The sequence below is a fragment of the Cucumis melo genome, chromosome 4, assembly GCF_025177605.1.
Source record: "Cucumis melo cultivar AY chromosome 4, USDA_Cmelo_AY_1.0, whole genome shotgun sequence".
Taxonomy (NCBI): Eukaryota; Viridiplantae; Streptophyta; class Magnoliopsida; order Cucurbitales; family Cucurbitaceae; genus Cucumis; species Cucumis melo.
In genome coordinates this window covers 34069726-34093855 of record NC_066860.1, presented here as the reverse complement: position 1 = coordinate 34093855, position 24130 = coordinate 34069726, and the positions used below count along the sequence as shown (strand labels likewise).

The window sequence follows — 24130 nt, the reverse complement described above, 5'->3', positions numbered from 1 at the left end:
ACACGACATTTTTTATATTTGTTTTCAACCCTTTTTAGAAAAGAATTTGAATTGACAGTCGAAGTTTAAAGATAAAACAAGTTTTTAATCTTTAATTTCTCTTTTAATTAACTTCAATTTTGAAAACGTCTCAATAATCTGGATAAAAGTATACATATAAAAAGTTGTATATTAGGTATAGTTTGATAATACTTTTCTTTTTTAAAAACTAAACATTTAAACGGTAGTTTTATTAACTAAATTTTGTTGTTCACACCATTGTTTTCTTATTTTTTTTAATTTGACTACGAATTGATTACAACATCGAAGTGATCAAGGCCCGTACTAATCTATATCAATATTAAAAACAAATAATTGCTGATTATTCTCAATGTCGAGGACTATAATTAAAAAAAAAAAATCAAAATTGTTGTTTTTACATAAGATAAATAAGGTAAATAAGAGCATAGCATCAAAGTAATTAAAAAGTGTAGAATGAAAATGAAAAATAACCTTTGTGAAGTTATGTGCATAAATTAAGAAGTGGGTTTGAAAATGTTGAAATTATAACTCCAAAAGAAGTAGTACAAGACAAATGCAATTGAATTATACTCTTTTGACATAAGATAGAGATGAAAATATGAACAGTGTTAAAATTAAATAGTGAAAATATATTTTATAAAGGGTTAATTTAAAAAAAGAAAAGAGGAAAAAAGAAAAGAAGCATAGAGAAAAGAAGAAGAAGAAGAAGAAGAAGAAGAAAGAATGACCCACAAAACCCACACCCACCCTCTCATAGACATCCAACCAAATAATTAAATAGGAAAACCCACCATAACATAACCCTCCAAAATTAAAATAAGAAAAAAAAAAAATATAAAAAACGACAAAAAACCTCAAAGGGTGTGTCAGAAACATCTGCCGCGCAGGTTAGTTCATTAATTACCGGCATTACCCGGTCTCCCTCCGGTTTCCTCCAAACCCTATGCTCTTCTTTCCTCTTCCTTCCCTCAAACCCACAAAACTCCCACTCCCACTCCCACTCCCAACACACAAACACACTTACTCCTCAATCCCAAACCATTTTTTTTTCTTCTCCTTCTTTTTAAGAGTTGAAAAAGTTTGCAGAGTGAAAAAGAAAGATCTTTATTTTTGTGCAAAACACATACACACACACACACCCCCACACACACTTCTCAAAGATAAGCAAAAAAAAAAAAAAGGGTAAAAATTTGTTTTTGATGGCTGAGGGTATTGAATCCTACGACCATGTCCCTCAACAGAGCCGCCGTGACAAGCTCCGTGAACATCCCGACCACCACCACCGTTCCAATTTCCTACCTTTTTACGACCCTTCTTCGTCCGACTCTTCCAATCGCTTCCAATTTCACCACCACCCTTTTTTCGACCCCCAAATCCAATCCCCTCTTTTTCCTGAAATCCACTCCTTCCCCACCGAACCTCTTTCCCTTTCCCTCTCCTCTCACCCTAATCTTCTCGCTTCTCCTATTACCCCTCCTCTCCCTCTCGGCCCTTTCACCGGCTACGCTTCCATTTTAAAAGGCTCCAGGTTCCTTAAGCCTGCTCATCACTTGCTTCAAGACCTCTGTGATTCTGTTCATTTTTCCTCTTCCTCTTCTTTCATCCATGATCCTTCCTCTGATTCCTTCCCCCATTCTCCAATTCTTGACCATCACTACCCTCTTCCTTCTTCCTCCGATTCTTCTACTCCTCCTCATAAATCAACCCTTCTCTCAATGCTTGATGAGGTACTGTTCCTTTATCTTTCACACCTTTTACTTTAACTTGGGGTTTTTCTTTTCTAATTTGGGGGTTTTCCCCCCTTTCTTCCTTTAAACATCAGATAGGGACTTTTGCCTTGCCTTTAATCTGCAATTATCATGTTTGCTTAGTGCATATCACTACTAGCTAATCACTAATTACTTACTCCCCCCCCCCCCCCCCCTCTTTTTCCAAATAAGTATTACCACTTATTATTTTATTATTATTGTTGTTTCTTCATGGAGCCCAATAAGCACTATTTTTTTTTTTCAATTCAAGAGGATGAGGAGGGGGGGGGGGATTGCATGTTTTTTTTAGGCATTAATTAATTAATTAAGGGAAATGGAAATGATTCCTTTGATTATGTGATGTTGATGTCAATCTTTTGTTTATGACTAGATTAACATGCAAGATGCAAAACTTATTATTATTATTTATTTATTATTAATATTTTTGTATTCTCTGCTTTAGTTATTATGCATTAGATTCTTCTATTAAAAAAGGATTGATTAATGTTGTAGTTGTAGCAGCTTCTTCATTCACGTAGTTTTTATCTTTTTGAAAAAGGTGATTAGAAGGAATATATGCACAAATGAGTATTGTTGGCCTTCTAAAGTGTGTCTGACTAAGTTGCTACCCTCTAAGGATATTTTTCTTTTTACCAAGTCTGGGCATAATGTGCTTAATCAAAGTGATTGGTGGAATCCATTTTCTATAAAGATTTATACTTCTTTAAAGCTGTTATTAGCATTTATATATTCCTATTTTTTTTCTTCCCCCCCTTTTTACAAAATAATTACGATGAACAATATACCGAATGTTATATTTACACTCCATTATTCTTTATTTTTTTCTTTGGGGATAATAACTTTCTATATGTTTTACTCACTATTATCTATTTACTTTAGGGTCTGAGCATAAATATATTCCTATTTTCTATATACTATGGAGAAATATACTATACATACGTTTGGATTCAATGTGGTAATACTTGTACATTTCTCAATAACATATTTGTGGGGTTAGATTTATGAGTATCATGAAACTGGTTATATACCATAAATTCTATACATAATTTGGGTCTTATAATTTTAAGACTAATTAGCACTATTTCACATGATTTTTCCATTTATACCGAGCATTAAATCCCTTGTTTTTCATTTAATGCATTTTTATCTCTCAAGAGTTAATATTTCTCCTTTTCTGATAAGGGTTGATTTATAATATATCTAAATATATTGAATATCATAAATTTTCGTCTGGTCAAATTTATGACATCCAAACAGAAGAATAAAAGTTCACACACACACACACAAACACATACACACACACAAAAAAAAAAAAAGAATACTGTTTATTTTTAGTGTACTGTTACTTCCATATGTACTTTTGATAATCTGTTGACCAATTTCTTGCTCATGGCTTGTACAACGTAAGTAAGCATTCAAAGGGACTGATGTGTCTTTACCCCAAGTAGAGTAATGAGTGAAATTAGGTTCTTTGAACCCTTTTAATTCTTATTTTTCCATCATCTGTAAGTTAATAGAAAATTAACAGTGTCTTTTTGATGTTCATCATCTAGGTTTACAGAAAATATAAGCAGTACTATCAACAAATCCAGGAAGTAATGACATCATTTGAGTACATCTCGGGGCTCGGGAATGCTGCGCCATATGCCAACCAGGCTATAAAAGCCATGTACAAACATTTCAAGTGCTTGAAAAATGCAATTCTAGACCAACTTCAATTCAATAAAAAGACTCATGGTGACTACAATCAAAGGTCCGTTCAGAACCCTGGATTTCTCGACCATCAGCCTGTTTGGCGACCACAAAGAGGGCTTCCTGAACGAGCAGTAACTGTTCTACGTGCTTGGTTGTTCGAACATTTCTTGCATCCGTGAGACTCTTCTTCTTCTAACTCTAACTATAGTTCTTTTTTTTTGTATCTCAAGTATGTGAATATATGGGTTTAGTCTTTTGGCTATGAAGAATTTTGATTGCTTTTGTTTTGTATTTTCGGGGACAGTTATCCTTCTGATACAGACAAGCTTATGTTGGCAAAACAGACTGGTCTGTCTCGTAGTCAGGTCCGCTTTATATATTGTCATTTCAAAATTTCTGTCATGTTTATTTTTGCATTATTTATTTATTTTTGGCTCTAAAAAGACAATAATTGTACTCTTTGAGACAGGTATCTAACTGGTTCATTAATGCAAGAGTGAGGCTTTGGAAGCCAATGGTTGAAGAAATATACATGCTTGAAACCAAGCAGCAACAAACACAGAAGAATTTACATAAAGAAGATCGAACCACCACCAGAGCAAACGATCATCATCCATCGAACTCGCTCACGGTGGAACACCCTTCTACATCTACTCAACAAATTCAAGACACTCCTCCCAAGCGCACTCGGAATGAACCTCCCGACATGCCAATGGGAAACCAAGACGAGCCCTTGAATGTATCCTACAACTTATCAAGCCATCCCCATGTTGGAGCAAACGTAAACATGGCGGGTAACAATGGTGGAGTTTCCTTAACTCTTGGTCTTCATCAGAATAATGGTATAGGTGGCTTTTCTGAACCCTTCCCTGTAGGGTTCCCTGTTGCAGCCACTCGACATTTTGGCCTAGGAATACAAGGAAACAGCGATGGGTATGTGATGGGTGGACATTTTAGTCGAGATGTTCTTGGAGGTCAGCTCTTACATGACTTTGTGGGCTGATTGAATGTGGTATTTGGAGTTTAATATGATAGAGGAAACGAGAAGTTGAATATTATTTGGTAGTGATGTTGTATTATATAACATATAAAAGTTATGGGGGTTTAGATGAGCACTGCTAGAGAAGAAGCATAAGCAAAAGAAATTCAAAACCTGTAAATGGCTTACCTCCAAAGTCCTACCAGAAAAAGAAATTTAAAACAAAAAGGAGAATTGCAATGACCCAAAATGCCATTGTTTGCCATTGTGTAACAATTTGGAAATGAATGAGAGAACAAAAGAAAAGGGTTATGAACATGAGTAGGTGGTGTGAGTTCATTGGCATTTGTGCACTGCCTTTGCCTATTATTGGATCAATTATATAATATATATATTAATAACAGTAATGGTTGTTAGAATTTTCAACCCTAACTTGCTGTTTGTGTTCTATGCATTTATGATTGGGATTTGAAAGTTTCATATTATGGTTACTCGTGGAGTTGAATTATATATATATATATATATATATATATATATATATATATATATATATATATATATATATATATTCTTTCGCTTATGGGTAATCATAGGTATTTGAATTGGTGGCAACAAAGCACCAATGGAAAAGCTTCCCACTTTTGAATCAATCCATATGCTTAAAATACTTTTTGAATAAAGTATACTTTTTTACTGCTGGTTTGGTTAGAAACTGAGAATTCATAGTAGTGCTCATCTAAACCCCCATAATTAGGGTTTCAAACTGTTGGTGGAAAATGTGGGTATTTTTCATGTCTTATATACGCTTGTTTTGTTCTTGATGGGTGATGGGGATGTATGTGTGGGTTTATGATTAAGTACATACTTTGGGTAAAAGTTAGAATATAAAGTTTTTGGTTACGATCATAGTATCATTTGTCAAAATGTTATTCAAGACATCAATCATCTTTATATTCAAAAGTACTTAGAAGCATGGTTTACATTATTAAACTTTTAAGATAGAGCAGGTACTCTAAGTGATGATAGAAAATGTTGACAGTTTTTCTTAACCCTACTTCAAATTGGATAGCCTGACATTTTTTTTCTTTTTTTATTTTTATAATATATATAGAGGACGTTTGGATTGTAGATATATTTTTATAGGTATAAAATATTAAATATCTAAAATTTGAATAATTGAAATTTAAAGGTCTTGAAAATTAATGTCCCTATTTGAATGATAATTAATATCTAAAAGTTAAATATTTATGTTTAATCCAATGACTAGGGGAAAGTCAAATTAAATAATCATTTAACTAAAAGCTAGAGGTCAATTAAATTTTAGCCTAAATCAATTTATTGTTATATTAATTAATTATTTAGTAAATAAAATAAAAATTAAAGAATTACATTTTAACTAAATATATTTAAATTAGGATCATTTTAAAAGATAGCAAAACATTCAAACATACCTAATTATTAAAAATAATTAAAGTAACTAGAATATTGAAAATTAATAATAATAACTTATATTAAATAGTTAAGATAACATACAATATTATTGATAGAAATATTAGTTGAAATTTATTAGGTCTACGTAATATATTTACATTAATAATTAATTAAAATTAATAATAATAATAAACAATTTATATTAATTTATAAATTAATTAAGCTATAATTTCGTTATTCAATTTCTCAGACATAAAAATCTTATATTTTTGCAAAATATTGAAAAAAAGAGTTCTGTCTTATAGGTTTTAATGAATTTTAAAATGTAAAATTCCAATTCTATGAAATAAACAATAATATGAAATCCTATAAAACAACTGAGGGCCAAGTAATGTTTAATGTAATGTAAATTACCATATCATCATATCTTCGTATAATGACAATAGTGTATATGTAGATATGTTCTATATGTACTATTATGCATTTGTAATTGATTCTAACAATAAGAACATCCACGTTATATTCTAGTAAATATAACAATTAGATTTGAAATATTGATACGTATAGTAATATTTTTAAAATATTAAATTTAGTAACAACAACCGTTGATAAAAATATATCGTCGATAGAGTTTGAGGTATGGTGAGCGAGTCGAACCCATTTATTGGGCTGATAGGTTCAGTTTCATAGTGTGGTAAAAGGAATTTGGGCCTTCTTTCATTAAAGAAGAGTGGGCCTAGCTAGCTCGCTCTCTTTACTGCTTGAACCAAAGATATGTCGAATCTCTATTCTTTACGTTGGTGTATTAACATAACAACCACAAATCAACTTTAATTCACTATTCAACCCAATCAATGAGCTAAGAACAAAAAAAAAAATGAAAAAAGAAAAAGCTAACTTTTTTCCTACTAATTTGTACTTTTTGGCAACTAATAAAGAAAAAAAGCATATCCAACAAATTGTACTACCATAGTCTTAAAATAATTTGATCAATAAATATTTTAATTCAACAACTCAACATCTGTCGTTCAATACATACAACAATTTGTAATAATGAATCCATATTTTAGTATAAAATGGTAGGTTTTGGAGCTTTAACGGTTAATTTGGTTAAAGGAGTCTAAATGACTAGAGTATTTATAGTTGATGGTTTATGATGTCTAAGACTTTTTTTAGTCAAAATTAGCTTGACTTAACGTCGAAGTCAAAGAACTTGAACATTTTTTATTTATTTTTGGATTATATCGTCGACGGTAAAGTTAAAGAATCAAAATCTTTTTAACGTTGCAGTTTGAAAATGTATCTTTATTGAAAATGTCTTCATTGCCTATGGGAAAAGGTCGGGTAAAATAAGCTTTTAGCTCCCATTTTTATAGAGACATTTTCAATAAATAAACAACTTTTTTTTTTTTTTGATGAAATGGCTTAGAATAACTAAAAAAACAAAAGAAAAATATCAACATGTCATCTAAAAATAGTTAGAATATTCTGTCGATGATCGTTTTCACATTGAAAATTAATTTCTATTATTATGTGGTTGTGATTTCCTTAAGGAATTAAAACTCTCCAATTATAACATGACGTATGTATGCGAACCAAACCACAATCACATGAACAATTAGCAATTGAATGCGAAGATGAATAAGATAACATTAACTTTGAAAATAGGAAAAGGAAAAAGAAAAAGAAAAAAAAAATAGTGAAGAAAAAATGTAGAGAAATCTTTTGTTGATAAATAGGGTAAAGATCTCTCTGATCTCCATAATTTTTTTTCTTCTCTTTTTCAAAAGATGTGGTCAAAGAAAGAACAATCACTGTCCCAAAAAAAAATGAAAAAGGAAAGCTTCTTGCTCCTTACAATTGGTTTAGGGAAGAACATGAGAACCCAACTCATAATTTTATAGAGCACCTTATCATGCACCTTTTCCTAAAAAATAAAAATTTAAATTTTATATGCTTTGGAATATATTTTTCAAGCTTGGAAAACCCATTATAAATACAAATGAATTTACCATATGAAGTTCAGCCCTTTCTAAAACCAAACCTTCTTCTTCAGTCAAAACTCTCTACTCTCTACTCTGCCATCTTTTTTTTTCTTCTTAAAAAATAGTTTTCTGTTGTGTGATCTTAGATTTTGTAATTTCTATTGGGTAAGGATAAGGTAATCTGCATCCTGAGGTTTAGATCAGAATAATGAATTTTAAAAAATGGCTTTTCTTTTCTAGCCCTCGGGTCGCAGATTACCTCTTCCTTGCTGACAATGTTGGATTTTGGCAATCAGATTATCACTGCTCTTCCTCAAGGTAACTCTGCTTTTCCTTCTCTTCTTCTATTAAATTATGTTCTCTCAACATTTGAACATGGTGATGGTGATGTGATGATTCTTCTTCTTCTATACCCTTGTAGGATTTTGCTGATTCAAATGTTGATGTAATGGTTTAATTTGTTACACCACATGATTGTTGTTTTCTTTGCTAATTAGCTTGTTTTATTAAGCATCTTTGCTTAGAAGACTCGAATACTTTCACTTACAGCCACATCAACATGTATTACCTCTATATTATTACTCGTTCCACTTTTAATGCAATAAACAAACACAAAATAAAGCTAAGGTGAACATAACTCAAGCGGTAACTCACACGTGCCCCTCTTGAGATTGGAGATTCAAATTTCATACCCTACTTACTGTGTGTGTAAACTCGTTATCCTTTGTCTCTGCAAATGGATGATATCACAAGATGTAAATAAAGATCACTGAGATTAATATTTCCGGCAAACTCCAACAGTCTCTTCGACACTTTTGGAGCAGTCTCTTCCGTCCTTGAAGACGAGAAACTCCATCGTATCCACATGGAAGAAGATGAAACTCCCACATAGATGTGTAATGCAACCTCCAAACGCTTTGCCGGCCACACAATGCCATGCTGGGCCATAAGCTTCATCAAACCTCTAATTATCAAAGCACAAAGTCGTATAACTATGCAATTTAATATAGATAGTATTTGGTAGTCTTTCATTAACGTGTCGTGGGTCGGTCCACTTGTTAGTTCGTAATTTGATATCGAGCAACTTTTTCTCATTATCATACTGAGATTGTTCACAGACCAGCAAAAAGGAAGAAATGATGAACATGGGAACTTCCTGAGTCATTTCATTCAAAACGATGTCCCTTTACTCTTCAGACAAATCGATTCAAACATCATCCACACAAAGTATATTCCAGATTTAATCTCATCGGATCAGATAGTGGATGACGTGTACATAGATCATCTACGTGTTGTGTGAGTAGAAATTTATAGTATCTGAAAATGAGGCACACTCGAATATTTTAAAAGGAAAAGGTAACTTTGTTTATTGATGTGTTTACTGTGAATGATGAGGCATATCTTCTTTATATCATAAAAGGGTATCTACAACTTTTTACAGGTTACAAAAATGAATCTTTTCAAACTATTATTGCAACGAAAGGACATGTCTTCCTTTTATGAAAAAAAAAAAAAAAAAAAGAAGGGGGAAAAGAGCATATAATTAATTTAATAAAATATAAATTTAAACCACTACATAAAGAAGATTCTGAATGTTAAAAGAAAATAAACCTGTTTGATGAAATGTGCAATAGATTGACAGTCAGAAACTTCGTGTTGATCAAGTGCTTTATAAGCCAACTCAAGGACATGGCTCTGGATCCCCTGTGGCATGTCTGTTTCGCGGACCACAGCTTTGCCCTCCAACATTTTCAAAAGCAATGACAAGTTGGCTTTTCTCTATGTACCAAATCAGCCTGCAAAAGCCTGCGAGCACGAAGCTCTACAAATTTATAGCCTAATGTCAGGGAAATTAAGTATGTTTTTTTGAATAGAAGGAGGATACTTGAGTAATCTGGTGGCTGTGCTTCAAAGCCAAATGATGATATTTCCGTGGTTGCTCTCTGCTCTGCTCATAAAACCCCCTTTCTTTCACCTTTAAAACAACAAAATTAGCAAACTTTGTTCGCATTAGTAGGAGTTAAATCAATACAGTTGTGACACAAAAAATATCTTCGGAGAAATATACTTTTTGTGTGATACAATACAACAACATACTAATCTATGTTGGGATTTAATTCTTGGACGTTTTGATTGGTGGCCTCATAAATCACAGAAAGGGATGTTTGTTTTACTTGGGTTTGCGTTTGTGTTGAGAGTTGCTGCACCTCACAACTCAGTGCTATAAGTCAAGACACGAGACATACCAAACATCTTGAAAGTATATTCTTAAGAAAAATATATGAGAAATTAGAATCTTAAAATGTGTGCGTGGAAATCTCTCGAGCCATTCATGCAGCAAAAGTTTTTCAAGCAGATGTTTTGATGATCATAGCTTTGATGTCAGCATGCTAACAACAAAGAATGCAATGAACCAAGTTGGCTGTTCGTGAATTACGCTAACCTTTTTATTGCTGGAAGATATTAATTTTACAGTAGTTCTCCGGAGATATTACAGTAAATGTCAAAAGCATAAGTTACACCTGTGGGGTTGAGGGGATGGTCTTCATGAATTGAGATTATAGGCGATTAGAGTGCAGCACCCTTTTTTTTCCTGTGAACTATTTTCTTGGCTCCTAGGAGACATAAATGGTATCTTATTGTTGTTTAGATGGTCTTACTGTACTCCACTCCATCTAGCCCAGTCGATAAATTGCATTCCAGCATACACGTTATTGCCAAATCGAATGCCAACTGTGAAAGCCATTGCAACTGCTGGAATATTCTTTGCTAGTGGAGATGATTCCACTACACGTTCCAGTCCATTGATGATCTGGTATCGCGTGTTTGAAGATAATGCGAGAAAAACACCTGCAAATTTGGGTGTACGAGAACATATTTGAGTGAGAAATAACAAAAGACTACTTTACAAATAGAAAAATACAAAGAATGAAAGGTTCGGGTCAAGAAAACAAATTTTAGTGGGAAACAAACAAAACACAAATTTACAAATGGAAGAATACCAAGAATGAGAGAACTCTAAATGAAAAACAATCTCAAAACTCCAAGGGAATTGGCATGAACATTATGGACCCCATAAGAAACTTGGATAAATCCCACTGGCTAGAGAGGTTAACTTCTCTGTTTAGTATGTATGTCAAGTGAAATACGGAAACCATACTTAAGCTTTCACAAGCTAACGGATCCAACAGTATATCAAGAACTCATATCTCAGCTGAGTAAATAAAATCTTATCCAAATTTGAAAATGTTAACCGAAGTAAAGAGTGCATGTGATCAAATCAGAATATCAGATAAGTTCTTGCGTCTGAAAGAAGTAGCTGTCACAAGCTTCACATATGTGGAACGCAAGATAAACAAATGATAAACATGCAACATATCATTGTAGACATACAAAGCCATTATCTAGTGAGGGTATAGAAATAAGCAAAGTAGCAACATTCAGACCCAGGGAAATACGATAGTATATAGTTGAAAGAATATACCCCAAAGAGCTGCGCTCTTAAAGAGAGGGGGCACTGGTACTTCATCTTCAGATTTCTTTATGCTCCTGATATAGAAAAGGAAAAGGGTAAGGGTCAAATAAAAATACAAAACACTCAATGATGCAAAAGAAATGTGCCAAAATCTGCGTAAATGAAAAGAAATTTGAGGAAAAAGCTCAGTGATGCCAATGTAGATGAAAAAAATGTATGGCTAGGGTCCTAAATAGATCTCGTGAATCTATACAAATAATCTCTCTAGTATCAGTCTTACATCCAGTTATTATGCCAAACCTTGTATGGAACACTTCAATAGCATAGTACGGACTATATATATGCATAAACCTATACATGTGTCTGTTATGAAAAGGAGCGGCAGTTGATGAAATGCCTTAAATTATCATCATGCAACAAGTAATAATACTACATGTGTCTGATATGAAAAAGGAGCAGTAGTTTATGAAATGCCTTAAATTATCATCATGTAACAAATAATAACAATAACATTAGTAAAGAGTAGATATAACCTTTTTGCAGTCATTATTAAATTTGCAATGCCTTGACCGATTATACCACATCCAAATCCTACTACGCCATACACGAGTCCCTAAAAAGAAAAGTATCAAAATAAGCTGCTAAGAGATAAAAATAGATCTGGCTAATAGTATAATAGTATATGTAAACCTCACCTTATAGAAAAATGTGGCAATTCTTTGTTGTACAGAAAATCTACATCCTGGTCGTTCAGCTTCAAAAACACTACACATAAAGATAAATTCTAAACCTATTGATTTCAAAAGTAATAAAACAATTTATAAGAAACACAACTCAGCATCAGAGATCTACAATGTTACAGGATTTTATGGACTAAATTCTAACTAGCTCCAAACACAATAGGGACCAAATTTGCAATATAACGATTTTATACTATAAGATAACTTAGGAACCTGCTAGGTAGTGCTTCACAAGCATGTTGAATGCGTCCAAGGAAACCTTTCGACACAGATGGTTGCCCAAAACGAGCATAAGGTGCCAACAGGGCAACCAAAGCAAAGTTAACTGCCACGCCAACCAAAATATCAGCAAGATAAAGCTCAAATTCTGTCCAGAAATCTTTGCCTCTCTTTTGAACTTCCGCAAAAGTAGCACAGCAAGAATCAATAACTAACTGCCCATATTAAATCAGTAATTTTAAAAATCTGTGTGACATCAAGAGTTATACCGAAACTAATATTAGACAAAAAAGAAAAAAAAGTAAAGAAGGACCGACCATATTTGTGAAACGCGATCATGTAAATCTCCAATCAACGATGCAAACCTAATCTATCTCATTTAACATCTGTATGCTTTTCCAATTAAATTCCCAATTTTTTCTACTTCCAGAAGTCATGGTATGTAGAATTTGCTATGTAGGACCTTCAAGATTTGGCCTTAGCTTTAACTATCAGACTAAATCAGATCATTCAATTAAGATATCAACTTTCTCAATTTATATTATTTTTGCTGACGTCATATTCATATCTCTGAATTTATCAGATAAAAATTTGCAAGAAATACTGAAATATGGTAAGAGGATGAGCTAATCGACCTCCACACCGACTTTGAAGAAAAATGATGGATCCGCCAGAACCCTGTTTCGAATCAAAGCGCAGGATCTCATCAAAAAGCCGAGAGGCCAGCCTAAACCCTTCAATAATCAACAAGGACATTATTAAGCAGAAATGGTAAAACATGTAATACAGATTCTTCTTCTTCTTCTTTTTTTAAATACCTGCATCTCCAAATATCTAAGCAGCAGCAACTTGCGAATTCCCTCGCTCTTAGCTGCCTCTAACATATCAGAAGGAAGAGTCACCCCTCGTGATTCCAACTCTTTCATCACTTCCTCAAATTTCATAATTGGACCAAATTCCTCTTCTTCTTTGTCTCCTCTGCTGTCATCCCCGCCATCACCACCGCCGCCACCACCACCTCCTCCACCGTTATTATAAGTTCCATTGCCACCGTCGCCATCAATTAACTCTCCGTCATGTTTATCCTTGTCCACTTCTGACATCTCCATACTTCTAAAATCCTTTCCTCTAATGGCGTCCTCTTCTTCCTTCGACAGAGTAACACTAACAGCAGCTGCTGGAGCGTCCGAATTCAAATGCGACTGCGAAAAATTCATCACAACCGAGAACTTGTTTTTCCTTTTTACAGTTATGCTCCTTCCAATACCTTTTCGATCCGATAATGGATATCCAACTTCCTTCACCACACTTCTAAAGCTTCCACAGCCGAAAGCCACCCCCTTACTCCACATCATCTTCCCCAAAACTACTTCATTCCCGAATTCCACAGAACACGATGTTCCAAATACCGCCATGTAAGAGAATTCAACTACGAAATATCGACTAATCTATAACTTCAGCAGAGAGAACCAAAAGCCAAGAAAAATTCCAGACTAACGAATACAATCACGCCTAAACTTCTAATCAACATGCAATAGAATATAAAATTCTTTAACCATCACGGTGTAGTTAGTAGGATCAGACATTCAGATTATAGTTCTTCTTCCGATAAACACTGACGCGAAGAACTCGAACGGGAAAATAAAGACACATAGCTAAGAAAGTAAATGAAATTAGAGTATAAGTTATGCAGACAGTCAGTATACCTCTGCTTCCCCAAAGAAGCCAAAAAAAAAAAAAAAAAAAAAGAGCAGTAGCGATTACAAATTCGATAACGGAAGTCGCCGCTATACAATGAGCGAATAGAATAAACTATATCGGCGGTGGCGGTGGGGGAGACGTCGGAGGAAAGCCGGAAAAGGTATTAAGAAGTTATATGAAATAGATATGCGATGAGATTCTAGTTTTTCCTCCGCCTCTATTTTTAACTCCAAAAAGTGGCGCTATTTGTTTGTTGAGTGGCAATCGCAACATGCCTTGCGGTCCCGCTGCATGCCATCATACCTTTTTATTATTATTTTTTTCTTCAATTATAAATTTAGTTTCTAAATTTATATATATTTATTTATTAATTTTCTTTAAAAAAATTTAATATTTTCTATGGTTTTATCATTTATAATAATTTTCTTTTTATTTATTGTTATTTCTTTCTTGTTTCAATCATACCTAAGAAATATAAAAAGATTTGGTCAGACCTCATAAATTACCTATTGATTGTCGTTTACATCGAAAACCTTACTGATTTCTAATGAAGTATTATCAATGTGTTAGGTCATGTATTAATATTAATAAAGTTGTAATATTAGTCTCGATTATTTATCAATTATCATTTTTAAAATTTAATTAACTATATTAATAAAAAGATAATTTTTAGTTGAAATCATAACCTTTTTAAATAGTTATTTTAATATATTTGACTAACACAATCCTTACAAATGTAAAGTATAACTTAACTTATATATATATATATATATATTAAAATATTGTTTGCATCTTTAAATGTCAAAAAGTTTAAATTTTCATAACTCTTTTTAGAATAAAAAGTACAATATAAAAAAGAGCAAACTATTAAAGAACCATCAAATTGAAAGTTTATTATTATTTTTTGATAAAAATTTGATAGTTTTTGTACTACATGTATCAAACCCAAATGAATTTAAATTATATATACTAAAGTATGTTCAAGACTAAAATTATTTTTAAAGTATAATAATTATTTTTTGTTACATTAAATAATCTCTCAACTTTAACTAATAATCAACACTATTTCAAAAATTCTATTTTTATAGTTTTGTTATTGTATAATATTTCTTTTATTATTACTATTTATTATAATGTTTATTATTTTTTTTTTCAAACTAAAATAATTTGTATCTCGAACACAAATCTCACCATTTTATTTTTTTGTTGTTTTGGAAAATTTTTAATTGCAATGAAATTGAATCTCAATCTCAAAGTTACTTACCAAATAGATATTTTATTTTATTTTTTAGGAGAAATTGAACCTATTAACGTTATATTGATGCTACATTGCTATGTTAGCTTTGTAGATTTATTTAAGAGATATTAACCACGTCACTTTGATGTTACAAGCATTGAATAATTTAAGAATGTAATTAGAATATTGAATATTAAATTAAAAAGAGAAAGAAAAGATAACTGAGTGTGACATTGGAGAGAAGAAATTGGCAGATAGCATTGCAAAGGGCCAAGTTGTGCCAGCGGAATAGCCACCAAAAATGCCAAGTTGCCAACATTGAATTGATGTTCCCAATAATATCCTTTTCTCTTCTTCTTTTTCTTTGCTTTCGACATGGAATCACAATCTATTTTCTCCTTTGGAGCAATTGAAAAGTCATAAGAAAAAGAAAACCCTACGTTTTTAGAAAGTAATGAAAAGCCATCTCAGGGCTTTGGATGGGAATGAACATGCATCAAACTATATGATACATCAACATAATCTCTCGTTTTGATACAATTATGTTGTCACTTCTTGCTAGAGACGAAGGAGTTTCTGAGTCTTGAATTTTAAATATAAGTATTTAGTATCAATTAAGATGGTCTAGCATATTAGTAACTTCAAAAAATAATAATAAATATTATACATAGCCTAAGGTACAAGAAGAATGGATTCATTAGGAGGAGAGTGATTACAAGTATTTTTCTTGGGGGCCACTATGGAATGGTATCATCAAAATGGGCTTGTTCCATGAAAGGATGTGAGAAGTTCCACAACTCTACTCATTGCAGGCCTCAAATTTCTATCTTCCTTCACACACAGTAAACCCGCTCTCACCAACATCTCAATCTTTCTAACATCCTTCTCACTTTCTTCCAATCTGGGATCAATCACATCCTCCATCTTCCCTTTCTCTACATTATCAATCATCCAACTCACCAAATTACTGTATCTACAATCCCTAGAATTTGAAGATGATTGGAAGTTAGATGCAGATTTTCCACTCACAAGCTCCAACAAAACAATCCCATAACTGTAAACATCTGCCTTTGCATCAATTTTTTGATCCATCATCCATTCTGGAGCTAAATAACCCCTTGTCCCTCTCACTCTTGAGAATCCATTTTCATTGATCTCCTTAAATAGCTTTGACATTCCAAAATCTGCCACTTTTGGTTCTAAATCTTCATCAAGAAGTATGTTTTGAGGTTTCACGTCACAATGAAGAACCCATTCTAGACATTCTTCGTGTAAATACGATAAACCCTTTGCTGTTCCAACTGCTATTTCATATCTCTGTTCCAATCCCAATGGTTCTGATGAATTGGAGAATAGAAGTTTATCCAAAGACCCATTTTTCACGTACTCATAAACTAATATCTTATGATTTTTCTCAGCACAAAAACCCCATAATTTCACTAAGTTCTTGTGGTTTATCTTTCCGATTATGCTTACTTCTGCCCAAAACTCTGCATCTCCTTGTAAAATGCCTTCCAATCTCTTCACTGCCACGATTCTTCCATCGTCTAATTCTCCTCTATAAACTGTTCCAAACCCTCCTTTTCCTATTACTTGTTTGAAATTTCTTGTTGCTCTCTTCATTTCTGTGTATGTGAATCTTTTGAATCCCATGGCTAAAACAATGTAACCCATGTTAACCAACTCTTCGTTAACTCGCTTTCGAAAGACATTCCACCACCCGAAACCGAAGAAAATTAACTCAATGAACCCAACAATGGCTACAAACGCAATCAATAATCCCATATACCGAAATCTAATTTTGTTTTCTAGGAATATTTCTGTGTTTAGAACAATCTCTGAAGCAGAGCATTTCAAATCATTTGAAAATTCTTCCTTCAACTCCGTTTTTGGTCTGCCTTTTGGAATTTTGATATGCATTAGAATCATGGTATCGGGTTTTCGATTCCCATTACGAAGAGCTCCTTTAGGAAAGCATACTCCAAAGCCATCCATTGAATATCCAAACCCCAAACATTGACAACTGTTGAGACAAGAGTTCCGACAAGTTTCAACACTGACTCCTCTGGCGTAACCCACCAAATCATAACCATAATAATCCGTACGAGGAAGATGAATGAAATCCAAATCCTTGGAATCACAGCTCAAATTAAAAGAAGGTTTGCAGCCCTTACTCCAATCTGATGGATGGTTTCTAATGAAACCCGGGGGGCAAGTACAAGTAGGTAATGGATTATACGAACAAATCCCAAATTCTCCACACAACCCATGAACCAAACAAGCATCTAACTGTCCACTAGGAAGCCAAGTGATCTCCCAATTGCCAGTTGATTCAACAAGGCTGTACAATCTCAAAACTCCATCGAAATCCATGGTTAATCTCCTCTTTGGACCAAACCCGTAATCAGTAGCATTGAAATTCAAGTTATCAGTGGATTCAAACCTCCCCATATCGTTCAAAATGGCTATTCTGGAACTGTTATAACGAGTTCGACCATTCTCAAACACATTCTTACCAGGATCAGGCCAGTAGATACTAGAAAGCGAAGGACTGTTATAAATGATGTTTAGAACATTGTCGTCATTGAACTTGAAGAAATAAAACCCAGATGAGTAAGTACCTGGAGCTTTAATGGAGACTAAAGTGGAATTCTTGAGAAATTGTTGCTGTGGGAGAAGAGTATCTGTTGGGAAGTCGAAGCTCTGCCAAAGAAAAATTCCAATTTGATTCACCAGTACAAGATTTCCATTGTCAAGAAGCTTAAGCTCAACTTGCTGTGTAGTGATGGTGTTTGTAGACCATGTCAACGAACCATCGGCATCGATGAGTACCAAATTGCCGTTGAAGTTGAGGTTCAATTTGGATTTCTTTCCGTTAACTGGGTTGTCTCTGTTTGCCATCCAAACGACGGTTTTATCAGCAGATTTTGTGAACCATATTGAAAAGGAGAAGGAATTGTTGCCCACTTTGTAAAACCCTGAAGAAAAGATTCCATTTGGGGAAGTTAGGAACTGATTCTCATCCTCAACGTCTATGGAGTTTCCTTGAGTTAGGGTCGTTGCTTCAGCCCAAGCCGACGATGGTGAAAGAAGGAGAGAAATTAGAAGGGCAGAGATAAACATTGTGAGATTACTAAATTTAGAACTTGGAAGCACGAACTTGGGAGTTTTGGAATTATATCCATGCGAGAGCTTGACTTTCTTTCTTGTGGGTCAATGTCCGTCACCGTCGGGAAGAAGCAAAACTAAACTTCATTCAATTGGATTGACTCATGTTAATTTTCTATTTTAGATTAGGCTTAAGTTTAGGTTTAAGAATGCAAACAGACCAAGACTCGTTGGTTGAGACATGAGAACCATTGTCTCCCACTATGTCTTTTGGTAAAATAAGACCAAAACTGCGAAGATTGTACACAAAATGTACAACAATATCATTACATTGTCTTCTTGATAACAAAATATTTATAATACCGTTAACTTAGGTCAAGTTAATAGCATTTGATATTTTGTTCTCAAATGGTAACATTTATGAGTGTCATATCCACTTCTGGAGGAAGAAAGCTACATTATATTTATTAGGGTCTAGGGCCACTTTTATTTTGTATGATATATGATCATTCTTCTGTTTGGACGTCCTTTTCTTCCTCTCAAATCCATATATATGTATGTATGTATGTATATTTATTAAATCAATGTGACGATATTCTGACATTATGAACTAAATGGGGAAAAAAATTACAAATCTTAACCTTCTTGCAATCCCAGGATTTGTATCGACTTTTACTGCTACTACTCTTTCTCCATTTATTTCATTCCAATTCTGAAAATAAAACTTACTGTTCCAATGTTTAAATATATTTTCCAAAACTGATAATATAATTTGGAGGTTAAGATAATTATTATTCTCTCCTACTAACTAACATAATGATATATAATAATATAAATGTGTATCACATCACATTGATATGATGATACAGTTAGTTCATATCTAATATCTTTCATATTAATATGATATATGCATAGGTCAGTAGAGAACATTCACTTATTTATATTTTAAAATTTTATTCTCTAAGTCTTTGAATAAAAATAATAGGAAGAATTTTTTTTAGAAAAAAACCATGTATTATAAGTTTTTGAATAACACAGTAAATTTTATGTATTTATCCACTCGGTCATATAGATTTAGAGAACTTTCTTTTGATGAATAGCAATTTTTTAGTATGATAGAGATGTAGAGAAGGATTTTAACAAAAACTTTATATAATTATCGGATACAGTCAAAAACATTTGTTGATGTTTATCAATTTTCGATGTCTTTATTGAAGAAACCAATATCACTGATATCTATTTTACAAATAAAACATAACACACTAAATACAAACACAATATCCATGCATATTGATAGTTTTTATATATTTGTAAGATTTGAAATGTTTTATACAAGATAACTAAACATTATTCAATATCTCCATGGAAGTTGGATTGTTCGTAGGAAGTAAGGAGTTCCACAATTTGACTCATAGCAGGCCTCGAATTTCGATCTTCTCTTACACATTCAACGGCCACTTTCAACAATATCTCCATCTTTTTGTTTTGCTCTTCGTTTTCCACTTTCAATCTCGGATCCACCACTTTCTTAACCTCTCCTTTTTCAATCCTCTTCATTATCCATTTTACTAAATCTGTACATTCCTCTTCTTCCTCACTCCCTAACCATCGAAAAATAGATGCATTTTTCCCACTAATAAGCTCCAACACAACAATCCCATAACTATAAACATCTGCCTTTGCATCAATCTTAAGATTCATCATCCATTCAGGAGCTAAGTAACCTCTTGTTCCCCTTACCTTTGAGAATCCACTTTCATTGATTTCTCGAAACAGTTTCGACATTCCGAAATCTGCTACCTTCGCTTCCAAATCTTCGTCAAGAAGTATGTTTTGAGGTTTGATATCACAATGTAGAACCCATTCTAGACATTCTTCATGCAAATATGACAAACCTTTTGCAGTTCCAACTGCAATTTCGTATCTTTGTTCCAATCCCAACGATAATTCTTCATTTGAATCATTTGAGAACAAATGTTTGTCCAATGACCCATTTTCCACATACTCATAAACCAACATTTTATGGTGCTTGTCAGCGCAAAAGCCCCATAATTTCACTAAGTTTTTGTGGTTTATCTTTCCAATTATACTAACCTCTGCCCAAAACTCTGCATCGCCTTGTAAAACACCTTCTAATCTCTTCACAGCTACAATTCTTCCATCTTCCAATTCTCCTTTGTAAACTGTTCCAAATCCTCCTTTCCCAATCTCTTGCTTGAAATTTTTGGTAGCTCTCTTCATTTCATAGTATGAGAATCTTTTAAACCCCATGGCTAATACTATGTAACCCATATTAACCAATTCTTCATTCACTCGCTTTCGAAAAATGAACCACCAACCAAAACCAATGAAAATAAGCTCACTCGCTCCAACAGTTACTACTAATCCAATTAACAAACCCATATATCGAAACCTATCACCTCTCTCTCCATACACATGAGTATTCAAAAAAAGCTCCGAATCCGAACAATTCAATTCACTAGAAGATTTTAACTCCAGCCAACTCCTCCCCAAACTTTCCGGAACCTTCATAAACATTTGCACCGCCGTGTCGGGCTTTCGATACCCATTACGCAGAGCGGTTTTGGGATAACATTGTGCTGACCCATCCATTGCATATCCAAAACCAGCGCACTCACAATTAGTAAGACAAATGTTCTTGCATATTTCAATAGGCACACCTGGTGCATAACCCCAATCATATCCGAAGTAGTCTGTGTTAGGCAGGGGAATGAAATCAAATTCCTTGGAAGAACTGGAATTATAATTTGAATCACAGGTGAAATTAAAAGGGGGTTTACACCCTTTTGTCCAATCTGAAGGATCGTTTCTAGAAAAACCAGGTGGACAAGTACAAGTTGGGAATGGATTATATTCACAAATTCCATAATCTCCACATAACCCATGAACCATACATGCATCAATTCGCCCACCAGGAAGCCAAGTGATCTTCCAATTTCCAGTTGATTCATCAAGGCTGTATAATCTCAAAACCCCATCATAATCCATCGTTAATCTCCTCTTTGGACCAACCCCATCATCTGTAGCATTGAATTGGAATCCATCGCTGGATTCAAAGCTTCCTGTTTCGTCAAGAATTGCTATTCTTGAACTATTGTAAGGATTTCGGCCGTTTACAAAGGCGAGTACCAATGTATAAGGCCAATAGATACTGGAGAGTGAAGGGCCATTGAAAATGAGATTCAGAATGTTGTCGTCGTTGAATTTGAAGTAATAAAAGCCTGATAAATACGTTCCTCGGCTTCTCATTGAGATCAAAGTTGATGTCTTGAGAAAACGTTGAGTTGGAAGAAGAGTATCTGTAGGGAAATCGAAGCTCTGCCAAATGAAATGTTGTGATTGATTCATCACTACGAGATTTCCCGTTTCGAGAAGTCGAAGCTCGATTTCGCCGTCGGAAGTTGTGTCGGTTGACCAAATGACAGTGTCGTCTGCATCGGTTAAAACCAAATTGGAATCGAAATTGAGGGTCAATCGAGATTTTTCTCCATTAACGGGTTTGTCTCTGTTTGCCATCCATACGACAGTTTTATCGAAGCTATTTGTGAACCATATTGAGAAACAATACGAATTGTTGCCAACACGGTAAAACCCAGATGAAAAAGTTCCACTTGGAGAAATTAGGAACTGGTTTTCGTTGTCAACGGCAATGGAGTTTCCTGAAGTTAGCCTCTTCATCCCCATTAAAGATGGAGTTGCAAAAGCAGAGGAGAATGCAGCAAGAAGAGAAAGCAAGAAATACGAAGGCAACATTATATTATGAGGATTGTGAAGATGGGTTGTTCTGTGAACAAAGATTCAGCGTTATTATAGACGTGTTTCTGAGTGCGAAACTTGAGAGTTTGATATTATTTCTTGGTCAATGACGGGAAGGAAACGGCAAAAAGTTGGAACAAAAATCATGTCAAACTTGAGGCAGCCATTGTCACTAATGGCTGACTTTCCACAAAAATTCATATTTTGAAGGATTGATGGACAGATCAGAGATTGATGCTGTTTCTTCTTCTTCTTCTATACATCTGCCCTTTCTCAAGGCATTACAAAGACTTGGTTTTTTCCTCTTTTCCGATGGTAAATATTTTTCATGGAGTGTGAATCAAACCGAGATACTGATGCAAGTTCTTGCAAGTTCTTCCCCTAGTTCTTCCCTTGGATATAATTTTAAATTTGGTAACAATTTAGACTTTTGAATTTTAATATCCGATTATTTATAAATTTATACCAATTTGGTATTTATGGTGAAATTTGGTTTTAGGATTTAATAAAGTAGTTTTTTTTTTAAATAATAATAAAAAAAAGCTATTTAACTCAAGAGGATAGTAAATAAAATTGGTTGAAATAATCTAATTAGAGACTCGATAGACTTGTTACTAAGTTTACAAAATCAAATAGTAAATGTTAACATTTAATTTTGATGAAATTTTGTGTACGAATTAATTTGTTACAACTTTGAGAGTGATGCAGCTATTTTTTTTTTAACCAATAGCCCAACAAAAAGAAAATTGATCTTAGAGAGAGTATTATCACAAAAGCGCCGATGTTTTATATCCAAAATAGATAATCAAAAGTACTTAAATGTAATATAATTCTCCTCGTAAAAAGTATAAGAACTAAATTGTTACGTGTTAAATTTGGAAATTAAATTACCATCAAATTAAAAATTAAAAGACCAAATCTCTAGACTTAAAGTTTGACAAATAAAGTATTATTTTCGTAAAGGTTTATGAACAAAAAGTGTTTTTTTACCAAGGTATTAGGACTAAAATTTTGATCTTGAATTTGATCGTATAAGAACTACCTTAGATGAATTATGTTTTTTTTTTTTTAACAAATCTTTTTCTTCATTACGTAATTAATTACTAATAGTGTGTTAATTGGTAGGAGGATATTATTTTTATTAAAGAGAAGAATATCAAATAATACATATCATTAGATTAGAGAGTTTATATGATATTTCTAAAGATTAGACTTTAGTTAAATAGACCCAAATTTATTAAAAAAAAAAAAGTAAATAAGAAAATAAATCATTAATAAAATTATATTAAAAAGAAAAATCCTCTCAGGTTATTTATTAAGATCTAAAGTTCCTTATAATAAAACATCTTAATCAAATAATAAGTTTTGCTATCCTAAAAAAATTAGTTGCATGTATGTAATTATCTTAACTATATAATTAATTAGGAAGTCCTAATTTCACTACATCTCCCATCTACAAGACTAAATGAAGTCAACGGTCAAATTTTAGTTTTTGTTATTTATTTTATTTATTTATATTCAAAGGCTGATCGATAAAATTAGAATTTTCAATTATTATTATTATTATTCAAACCTCTTAATTGGAATTGGAAATTCTCATATGAAAGAGATGCAAATGACAAATCCACTTTTTTTTATTGACTAACAAATTATTAACAGTTGTACAGGACATATTATTAAATGGTTAAGAGAAATTCTCATTAATAATATTTTAGTATCATCAATTGAATCACATCCAATAATATGAAAACAAATTAGAACTTTTAATATTGCTATTTTCCTTTTTTTTATATAAATAAAATAGCGTGTTATTTTTCTTACCAATAAACTATGCAATTTTCCATTCAAATCAACAAATCAATGATGTTTTTTCTTTAAATTAAAAAAAAAAATCTCGGAACAACTAGCCAAAAATATAAAGAAATCTCCGATTATTTATAAGATAAATGATAGAATATTATGTCTTATTTACTGATACAAACACAACTAAAGT

At 33.0% G+C, this 24130-nt stretch overlaps 4 protein-coding genes, 1 long non-coding RNA gene and 1 other non-coding gene across 6 annotated transcripts; 3 read left to right on the top strand and 3 right to left on the bottom strand.

Moving 5' to 3' along the window:
• The first annotated feature begins 876 nt into the window (after positions 1-876).
• On the top strand, positions 877-4890 carry LOC103486352 (BEL1-like homeodomain protein 9). Its single transcript, XM_008444279.3, has 4 exons — positions 877-1748; positions 3344-3660; positions 3790-3850; positions 3955-4890. The coding sequence occupies exons 1-4, from the start codon at positions 1221-1223 to the stop codon at positions 4486-4488; spliced, it is 1440 nt and encodes a 479-aa protein (XP_008442501.1). The 5' UTR covers positions 877-1220; the 3' UTR covers positions 4489-4890.
• Positions 4891-7673: 2783 nt separating this feature from the next.
• LOC127149111 (uncharacterized) lies at positions 7674-8576 on the top strand. Its single transcript, XR_007820460.1, has 2 exons — positions 7674-8198; positions 8302-8576. It is a non-coding gene; the product is annotated as an uncharacterized LOC127149111 (long non-coding RNA).
• Positions 8049-8148, top strand: MIR2111A (microRNA MIR2111a). Its single transcript, NR_120771.1, has one exon. It is a non-coding gene; the product is annotated as a microRNA MIR2111a (primary transcript).
• Positions 8577-10303: 1727 nt separating the features above from the next.
• On the bottom strand, positions 10304-14280 carry LOC103486354 (protein RETICULATA, chloroplastic-like). The gene is made up of 7 exons (XM_008444281.3): positions 13133-14280; positions 12950-13048; positions 12309-12529; positions 12051-12120; positions 11889-11968; positions 11365-11429; positions 10304-10730 (listed from the first exon to the last, which is right to left on the bottom strand). Exons 1-7 carry the CDS (start codon positions 13727-13729, stop codon positions 10537-10539), a joined length of 1326 nt encoding a protein of 441 aa, XP_008442503.2. The 5' UTR covers positions 13730-14280; the 3' UTR covers positions 10304-10536.
• A 1560-nt stretch (positions 14281-15840) lies between these two features.
• LOC103486355 (putative receptor protein kinase ZmPK1) lies at positions 15841-18772 on the bottom strand. Its single transcript, XM_008444282.3, has one exon. The coding sequence runs from the start codon at positions 18373-18375 to the stop codon at positions 16006-16008; it is 2370 nt and encodes a 789-aa protein (XP_008442504.2). The 5' UTR covers positions 18376-18772; the 3' UTR covers positions 15841-16005.
• An 850-nt stretch (positions 18773-19622) lies between these two features.
• LOC103486356 (putative receptor protein kinase ZmPK1) lies at positions 19623-22151 on the bottom strand. Its single transcript, XM_008444283.3, has one exon. The coding sequence runs from the start codon at positions 22132-22134 to the stop codon at positions 19708-19710; it is 2427 nt and encodes an 808-aa protein (XP_008442505.2). The 5' UTR covers positions 22135-22151; the 3' UTR covers positions 19623-19707.
• Positions 22152-24130: the final 1979 nt, after the last annotated feature.

What these genes read in the sequence shown, in the direction of transcription:
- LOC103486352 (XM_008444279.3), top strand. Translation starts at nt 1,221, where the DNA reads ATGGCTGAGGGTATTGAATCCTACGACCATGTCCCTCAACAGAGCCGC. An exon ending in TTCGAACATTTCTTGCATCC is followed by an intron (nt 3,661 to 3,789) that starts GTGAGACTCTTC and finishes TTTCGGGGACAG; the next exon opens with TTATCCTTCTGATACAGACA. An exon ending in CTGGTCTGTCTCGTAGTCAG is followed by an intron (nt 3,851 to 3,954) that starts GTCCGCTTTATA and finishes TCTTTGAGACAG; the next exon opens with GTATCTAACTGGTTCATTAA.
- LOC103486354 (XM_008444281.3), bottom strand. Translation starts at nt 13,729, where the DNA reads ATGGCGGTATTTGGAACATCGTGTTCTGTGGAATTCGGGAATGAAGTA. An exon ending in TTAGATATTTGGAGATGCAG is followed by an intron (nt 13,049 to 13,132) that starts GTATTTAAAAAA and finishes TGATTATTGAAG; the next exon opens with GGTTTAGGCTGGCCTCTCGG. An exon ending in TGTGAAGCACTACCTAGCAG is followed by an intron (nt 12,121 to 12,308) that starts GTTCCTAAGTTA and finishes CTTTATGTGTAG; the next exon opens with TGTTTTTGAAGCTGAACGAC.
- LOC103486355 (XM_008444282.3), bottom strand. Translation starts at nt 18,375, where the DNA reads ATGTTTATCTCTGCCCTTCTAATTTCTCTCCTTCTTTCACCATCGTCG.
- LOC103486356 (XM_008444283.3), bottom strand. Translation starts at nt 22,134, where the DNA reads ATGTTGCCTTCGTATTTCTTGCTTTCTCTTCTTGCTGCATTCTCCTCT.